The sequence below is a fragment of the Berghia stephanieae genome, chromosome 1 (assembly GCF_034508935.2).
Source record: "Berghia stephanieae isolate SIO BIC M18660-M18661 chromosome 1, UCSD_Bste_1.3, whole genome shotgun sequence".
Lineage (NCBI taxonomy): Eukaryota > Metazoa > Mollusca > Gastropoda > Nudibranchia > Aeolidiidae > Berghia > Berghia stephanieae.
Genome location: NC_088360.1, coordinates 1,272,971 through 1,282,201, shown reverse-complemented (window position 1 = coordinate 1,282,201; position 9,231 = coordinate 1,272,971). Strand labels below are relative to the sequence as shown.

At 32.7% G+C, this 9,231-nt stretch overlaps 1 protein-coding gene across 1 annotated transcript in view; it reads left to right on the top strand.

The window, feature by feature from the left end:
• The window catches only part of LOC144966041 (MAP kinase-interacting serine/threonine-protein kinase 1-like), a 9,875-nt gene extending 1,024 nt beyond the window's left edge, over positions 1 to 8,851 (top strand). The window contains exons 2-5 of the mRNA XM_078902046.1: positions 382 to 580; positions 1,133 to 1,748; positions 2,032 to 2,331; positions 2,810 to 8,851. Coding sequence (XP_078758172.1) covers positions 382 to 580; positions 1,133 to 1,748; positions 2,032 to 2,331; positions 2,810 to 3,179 — 1,485 coding nt within the window. The 3' untranslated portion in view covers positions 3,180 to 8,851. The remainder of the gene's footprint in view (positions 1 to 381; positions 581 to 1,132; positions 1,749 to 2,031; positions 2,332 to 2,809) is intronic.
• Positions 8,852 to 9,231: the final 380 nt, after the last annotated feature.

Below are 9,231 nucleotides of genomic sequence, written 5' to 3'. Positions count from 1 at the left end.
ACAGTTCAGTACAGAATAATTTTTTTCAAAATCAAATTTGCGCATCCCTGGGTTCAAATTATGAGTGGCACTGGCCCATTTTTCGTGTACTGAACTGTTATTTATGTCTTGACAGTCTGTTCATTAAAAGCGCTGACTTGCTCATTTTTTATTATTAGATAGTGAATTATTAGACAATTTTTCACTGCCACAATTACAATCGAAACGGGTTAGATCTCTACGTTTATTTACTTTTTCAGCTCTAAACGATTTGTGAATCTGGGAATGTTTTGTGACTTGTGTTTTGAAATACCGAAGACTTTAGAAATCAATGTTTGATTTTAATCCTGGATAGGATTAAGCAAGATAGGTAAATCAATTTCATTTTGTGTCTCCTTTCAGATCGAAGAAATGCCAATGTCTCGCTCCTCTGCTGTCCGACCCAACAGCTTAGAGCTGGACAACAGCTTGACCTTTGGAATGGATTCTGTTTTCCCTGATCTCAATGATAACAACAGTAATATTGGACAGACTAATAACAATAATACAATCAGGAACAGTAAAAAGCGGAGGAGGAGGGCTACTATTAAGAATTTTAGTGGTAAGTTTACCCTATTCAGTCTCATCACTCAATGATCAATGTCCCTCCAGCTCAAATTGAAAATTAAACAAAGTTGTTCATTAGTTGATTAACTATGACATATGATTGTTAAACAACGCCACTTTTTTAAAACAAGGATGACATGAATATTTTTCTTATTGACAGGAAATATTTTCTCCAAAATAAACCATGACCATTGGAGGAGATTGGTATATTTTGATCAGTGAAAATTTTCAAGATTTTCATTACTAAACTGAAAAGGATATTTTATGTTTTTAAAATTAAGAAGAGGTCCTTAATTTTTATTTTGTATTGATTCAAACCTCATTTTATGTAAAGTTTGTGAATTATTTTTCTTTCAATTTATTCATTTAATTTGATTATTATTATTATATTTTTGTAGGTTTGTCCATTCCACGTTTTTAACAAAACAGTTATTGTCTAGCCTATATATAGACACTCCCAAGAATTTGTTATTTTGGTATAATTTGACTTCATTCCTACACAGCTTCACCATAGTATTTTCATATTTGTATCTTTCTTTTCAACCAGATCTTTATGAAGAAACCGGTGAATTTTTGGGAAATGGATCATATGCTTCAGTACGAACCTATAGGAACAAAGAAAGTGGCGAAGAGTATGCTGTGAAAATGATCAACAAATGTACGAGTCTACAGCGAAGTAAAGTTTTTAAAGAGATTGAAATATTCCACCAGTGTCATGGCAGCGACAACATTCTGAACCTTGTGGAGTATTTTGAGGAGGATGATGTATTCTACCTCGTCTTTGACAAGATGGCTGGGGGAACTCTTCTCACCAACATCGAAAGTCGAGGACATTTGAACGAGTATGAGGCAGCTCAAGTTGTGCGACAGATTGCAACAGCTCTCAATTTCTTGCACAGCAAAGGGATTGCCCATAGGGACCTGAAACCAGAAAATATTTTGTGCCAAAGAAGTGGGGAGGTCGTTCCGGTGAAAATCTGCGACTTTGACCTGGCCAGTGGAGTGCCATGTGGAGGGAACAGCTCGGACGGGACCAAAACACCTGAACTGCTGACACCAGTGGGATCTGCCGAGTACATGGCTCCAGAAGTGGTGGATGCATGGGTGGGCGAGTCTTTCTCTTATGATAAAAAATGTGATCTCTGGAGCTTGGGGATTATTCTGTAAGTATTTTAGAAACATTCTTTTTTTAATATATATATTACTATTACTGTATAGTTAAAATTTTGTTATTTTCTTGTATTTTCGTTTGTCAGATAGTTTTTTTGCATCTACACTTTTGTAAAAAGTTATTGCCATTCAGTTTTAAGACTAATCTACAAATGCAACACTTCGCCACATTTTCATATGTATTTTCTTCCTTTCCTTACTATTACTTGAAATCAAGATTGATAGCATATCGTTGTAATGTTTTTTCTTTTCTTTTTTTTTCTTTTGATCTTTCAGGTATATAATGTTATGTGGTTATCCCCCATTCTATGGCCAGTGTGGGGAGGAGTGTGGATGGGAGAGGGGGGAAGCTTGCCAGGACTGTCAGGAGTTGCTGTTTAGTTCTATTCAGGATGGACTTTACGAGTTTCCATATGATGAGTGGGGATGTGTCTCTGATAATGCCAAAGATTTAATCAGTCATCTGCTTGTGAGGAATCCACGCAAACGATATTCAGCAGAGGATGTGCTCCAACACCCCTGGGTTACCAACCCGCCAGCTGCTACACCTCTGGCCACTCCACATATCTTGACAAGGTATGTTGTGCAGGAACTCTTGTTTTGATTGGGTTTTTTTGTTGTTTTTTTTTTTTTTTTTTTTTTTTTTTTTTTTTTTTTTGGTATTTTTTACCTTTGATTTATCATATTAGTATTCATGACTGTGGATGTAGATACCTCTTATCAAATGATTTAGATTCTATTCTCTTTTGCTAAAAAATTGGGATTGAGGATAGAAGAGAGTTGGTAAGTCTGAAGGATGGATTATTATTACTTTCCCTAATCTTTAATTACAGCTTGTCAGAGACATTTTCAACCCATACTGTTTTTAAAATTATTTTTTATAATTTTGGTTTGGTTTTTGTGTCATTTCAAAAAGTTTCTCATGGTATGTTTCATTTGCAAAGATTCCATGAAAAACAATTCAGTTAAGGATGTATAACTTCACATTCTATGACGCGGTACGCAATTAGTAACTAATTGAATTCTTTATCCATTTCTTCCCTTTCTTTAACAGAAACAACAGTACAAAAGATCTGGAGTCGTTTGCAGAGACAGCTATTTCCATCAACCGTATGATGCAGCAGCACCTCATTATTTCAGAGGCACCGTCATTTTTTGTCAGTAGTCAGCAAAAAGATAGAGTTGAAGAGAGCAGCGGGGATGATGAAGAACCACATAGCGATTCGGAGGATATGCTTTCTTTTGATTTCAGCAACTGTGTTAAATTGTCTCCCCCTGGTATGTCTGACTTGGCCAAGCGGAGATTGACTCCAGCATCCATCAATTACAAGATGGATAAAAAACCACCAACTGTCATTCCCCGATTTGGATCAGCCATGGGTAGTGTGGATAGTTTTTATATCAGTTCTGGCAGCTGGCAGTAGGTGACAGATGTAATAATGAGATTTATATTCTATAAATAATGTATACATAGTCGATGAAACAAAATGGTTAGCTCATATTGTAAACATGTATGATTCCTTTTTCTTTCAGTTCATTTTTTCCGTCTTCTTTCTTATTCTCTTGTTTTCTATCTCATTCCTCCTTGAGGTGTTTGTTTTGTTTTTTCTTACCTTCTTGTTGCCTAATTCTCTTCTTGCTGTAATATTTTGTTTCTAACCATTTGTTAAGTTTAAAAAAAAAACATCTTCACTCTGTAATTTACAGTAATATTATTTTTGCATTTCAAACCTTGTGATAATTTGAAGTAACTATTTGGACATTCCTGAAACCCTTATTAATTATGTGGTGTCTGGGTGGTTTCAAGGCGTTTGATATTTTAGCGTGCAGCTAAAAATATATTTGTTATGTGTGTGATTTTTTAAAAACATTTGTTTTCCTTTTTTTTTCTCTCCGTGCAAAGGTTTTTTTGTTTTTTTTTTAATTTTTTTTTTTTGTCTTTTGACTATTTTATTATAAAGAATATATACAATATTGATGAGTACAAAAATATCTTTACAATATCTTGGAGCTTTTTAGTCAATTGTCCGTGACACTTTTTTTCTAAAGGATAGCATTTGTATTTAACTTTTATAGCTTGAGACCCAAGGACTTTTTAAAAAATTCCATAGTGATGTCTGTTTATAATTATTTTTTTTTTTCAATTAATGTATTTTTATAATGAATCACCATTAAATGTCAGCTACAATTGGAGATAATGGTATTCCTGTTGTCTAACTGCTATTACTGTTGGTTTTTTTTAAATAGCTGTTGATTTATACCGAAATTGTTGTGGTTACTTAAGTTAGTTGAGCTATTCATTTTTTCAGTGTTGCCATTCTTTTCCATTCTCTCTCTTTTTCATATTTCCATTCTGTCATTGTCAAATTCATTTCAAATCAGTGTTGGTTCATCTCACTCTCAGATTTTGATTTTTTTGTTTTTTTTAATCCTTTTTAATTGTTATTGAGTTCTTGTTGATAAGACATTCATTGCAGTATTGACAAGTTCAAAGTTGTTGAACTCAATTTTGTTTTTCTAAATTTGATATTTTGTACTTTTGTAATTCTTATTAGCAAAGAGAAGCTAAAATGTCATTGATATTTCCATTCATAGTAACATCTTGTCCGTCTGCAAAGAAGGGATAGGAATGGATCATTTATTTCTAAACATCAAGATTTAAGATTAAAATGAAAATATTCCTCGATCTTGTCATTGCTCACATTTCATCAGATGATCAATAGAAAGCTTTCTTCAACCTTATCATGGGTATTATTTGGTTATTTATTAATGTGGAAGGGGATCCACGTTTTAATCCATTGATGGGGAAGTAGGAGGATTAGATTTGAAATACTATGGCTGAAATCATTTCCTTTTGTTGTTGTCCAACAGAAATAATGTCTTGATTAAAATGCTAGTTATTCTATAAATGCAAAAAAAAAAAAGTAAAGATCATTCCGTCATGAGATTTTCTTCCCCATTCATTCAATTATTTTTTTTTCAATTATTTTATTTGTTGAAATTGATGTGTTCTTAACCGTTCCCATGCACGTGAATTTGATAGAATTGTAGATTAATGCTATAAGCCAAGACTTCCAAAATGGCCATCACCATCAGTTTCCCATCATATCAGCACAAGCTTTAAACAATTAAAATTCACCTTCCATCAATCTTTTTTCTCAATAACGTGTACAAAAAAAAAAAAACAACAACAAAAGAGAGAAAATATTTTTTAAAGTAGCAAACAATGTAAAGCTTGGGAGAAGTCTTGTAATTATTGAGTTTTTAATATGATAATTGATGTTATGCTAAAGCTGGATTCATCTCAAATAACAAATGACAATTCAGAACTGTACAAATTATTAGTATGTCAGTGATATCACGATGAAATGGCTATATATAGATATATATTTGTTATAAGAGTATAATTGAAAGAGTATCAATAATGATTTCATCCTCCATCCAATCATTTCCATTGTCATGTTGTGTCAGACCAAGCTAGCTGGTGAGGACCTGTTGCCATTCTGATTCTTATCGGAGAGAGAATGATTGAAGTATTTCCATTAAAACGAGAGTCTTTCATCCGTTACACATGTTGTGGGCAAAAGCAAATTATTCAAGTGTATTTTATTTTTAAAAAAGCATGTGAATTAAACGATGATTGTTATATATGAAATTGATGATGATTTCGCCGTATTCGTGGAACCTGTTGATAAATCAGCAATTTATCAATCTGTGTGCAGTTTGATGTTTGTTCCCTTTGTTAAAACAGTCTTCTTGTTCTTTCAAAGTTGATGATTGTCTTGAATATAAGTCTAGTCAAAAATTGTACTTTTAACAAGTACATTTGTTTTCAGGGATTTAGAATTAATACATGCAACAGTGAAGTTGTGTTACAGTTACATTCATGCCAACATCTAAGGTTTTTTAAATATTTTTTTTTGTGCGTTCTTTGTTCTATTATTTGTTTGTTTATTTTTTTTCTGTATCCACTTGTCTCTCCTCTGGTCTTCTGTCTCATTCATGAAGTTCGAGGCATTGTCAAAATAGATGAGGAGGACATTCCTGTCATTTTTTCTTAGTCTTTATATTTTAGATGGTCATGTCTCCACTGATTTTATGATAATGGTCAAATGCGAAGATGTTCTAAAACCAACAGCTTCCAAACTGCTAACTATTATTTAACAACTGTGATAAAGAACAACCAAGTACCATCTTAGTGAAGTACTTTTTGATGCAGTTCTGTTACCATGTAGTATGACAATGTTTTGTTGTTATTGTTATTGTAGTTCCCTTTCCTTCTCTTATTCTCCATCATGTAATCAAAGTGTCTTGAAGCTGTTCTTAGAATTTTATCGGTTTTTACATTATTTTTTTTTACCTTCTCTCAAACTTTGAGAATTTAAAAAGAATTTAAAGAATTACTGTTATCATTTCATTAGAATTCATTCATGTTGGTGACAATCCAGTGGATGGGGCCAGCAGATATGTGTGTGAATTATTGTCTTTGTTGTTCTTCTCAGCATGTTGTTGAGGGACGAGATGAGACATTGACAACACATTTGCTGGCTGCATCCTGTTTTTTCTACTCTTGTGTTTTTGTTACCACTTTGTTAAATATAATTTGTTGATGTATAAAAGCGAACCATGATGATGTCACAAAGATCTCCATTCGAATACAACATAAATATGTTAGACAATATCATCAAACTACAATTGGTAATTTTATGTTTCGTTTCGTTTCGATTGTATATGAAAAAAAGTGTGTTTCACAAAAATTATCTTTTATGTAGGTGATTAATCAAATATTTTCAAGTTTCAAAATTTATGTTGAATTCCAATTGTTTAAAAATATTTGTTTATTTGCCCGGCATTATGAAACTTAGAATTGTTATTTTGTTACATGGTGCATTTTAATATGAAGCTGTTACAAAAGATTTGTCAATCACATTGTGTTGATGTTTTAATTCCTAACCATATCGAAGATTATTGTGCCGTATTTTTGTTGTCATGTTGCAATTTGTTATCTTCCCATTTCATGAGTCTGTGCCTTTGGACGCGGTCAAGTCAATTTGTTTTAGAATCTCGTGACAATATGAATGGCTTCGGGCGTGTCTTTGATAAATGGTTGACTGGTTTGTTTATGATTAAAATGCAGACAGCTCAGTTAGTGTTGTAAGTGTAAGATTATGTGATCTGAATGGCGTATATATTGTGGTATGTAGACTGAGAATCAGTGTCTAAACTTTGGTGAGATGTTTATTTCAATTTTTTGTACAGATATTGAAAATTGAGAGATTTTATGTGAATGATTTTTTATACTATTGCCCTTTGTTGAATTTATTATGATTTTTTTTTTTTTAATTTACGAAGACCAAACGATAATAAGTTTGCAAGCAGAGTGGCTGCCTGTGTGCAATAAATAAATATGTCATGATTGTTTTCATTTATTTTTTATTTTAAAGATTTGAACGTGAATGAGATGGCTGTGTTAATGTTTCTCTTTATTTGAGCAATTGGTGTCGAATTATTTTTCTTTACAATCAGTTTTGTTGGTATTTTTTTATCTGCGTTTTCATTTTCAATGTGATGAGAGTAATGAATGGATTATAATATTACAATTTATTAGATGGGAGTTTGAGTGTGTGTGTGTGTGTGTGTGTGCGTGAGCAAGCTTTAATGTGAGGTCTGGTCTTGTTTGTTTTTAAAAAATTTATTCTTTTTTTTTTTTTTTCTCCTCATTTCACATCTGAATGAAACCAGAATTATGAATGGTGGTGCTATGAAAGCCGAAAATCCGGTTTTGTATATTATTATTTTTTTTTCTCTCTCAGATTGCTGATTATAATGTTTCAGGGAAAATTGCCAGTTTTTTGGGGTTTTTTAAAAGTTGAATTCAGATTACTTGTCTATTTTAATATTTTTCAGGCGGCATTTTAATTTACTTTTAACCTGATCAGATAATGAATCCTTTCATTCTTTGGGCATTAATTATGACAGACATTATATTTTCACAAAGATAGCAGATACAGTGATGTAAATCAGACTTTGTCATATGGGTGTGGCTTTTCTTTTACTGAAAATGGTAATGTCTGCAACTATTCAGTCAGTAGTTAGTGGAAGAAACCATTGTCTGATCAGATTTTTAGAGTGAATTTGATGCCCTCCGTTTAAGCGTTAATCTCCTGGTTGTGTTCATCAAAATTACCAAATCCTCTGGGACAAAGAGTGAAATCATATGTGAAAATTCTATTCACCATGTGGATATTTGTTACAATTTCTATTACAAGGGTTGATGTGGTCAAATACCAGATACTATTTTATAAAATTAACATTCATTCAGTTCATAACAGCCGTATTCTTTTTAGATAAATACTTAGAATATGCTGCTAAGTCTAAACACTAATACTGCTAACGACGAAATATACTTGAATACTCTATTATTAATTCTTAACACTGTTAAGGTCATTGTTCGAAGTGTGTGTGTGTGTGTGTGTCAGATTTTATGAAAGGCAATATTTCTTTCTTTCTTTTTTTTTTTTGGTTTCTTTTTGTTTTTAAAGTGAAATCGAGTTTGTGTGACTATGGGAGAGGTTAAAATAAATTGAAAAACAATTTAAAAAAAAAAAATTATATAAACATAAAAATAAATCTTTTTTTTTAAAAGAAAGAAATTATAGCTACCCTTGAACAGTTAGCATTCAAATCTCTGCATTTCCACCCTTGGTACCATTGTGGATTTTATATTTGTTTTATATGGTCTATCAGTCCAAAACTCTTTGAGGAGATTTTTTTTTTTCTTTTGTGGTCACAATCGGCTCAAGACTGTAAAACTGGTAATGAATCAATGGGTTAATATTCAATATTCATCTTTTATATTTGACCAAGACGGCTTTCTTCTCCGGGTTTCTTGAATAATAATTGACAATTTTAACCAATTGTATTTAAGGGTCCGCCCATTTCCAGGGCTGGACCCCACCCCACGTGACTACTACCATTGTCGACTGCCCTTTCTGTTCATCAATGGGGTCAGTCGATGCCAAATCCTATTTTCTCCCGCATGAAATAAAGGGAGTCGAAATTTGAAAAAATAAAAATAAAAGAAAATCCAAAGCAACTATTTGTGTTTGTATTTTTATTCATGTCTTTGTTATGATGTTGTCTGTTGAGTTTCTCACAACTTCTATTAATTCTGGTGGGATCCTATGTTTATAGAGATATGACACTCGCTTTCGGATTGGAAGGTCCTGGATTCGAGCCTCGATCGGCACATAGTTGAGTCCTTGGAAAAGACTTTTTACTTAGCTTCTTCACCGTACTCGGGTGTAAAATGTCTCTCCCCGAAAAAAAATTGTAATATCGCCTAACAGGCGTCAAGTCTCATTCTACAACTACAAGTTAAGTGTTGCTGATGCGGGTGGTTGGATGGGAGCATCACCCTTGAATCATATACCTATGATGTTCGCATGGGTGTACGATCCGATAGTGATGTCGTTT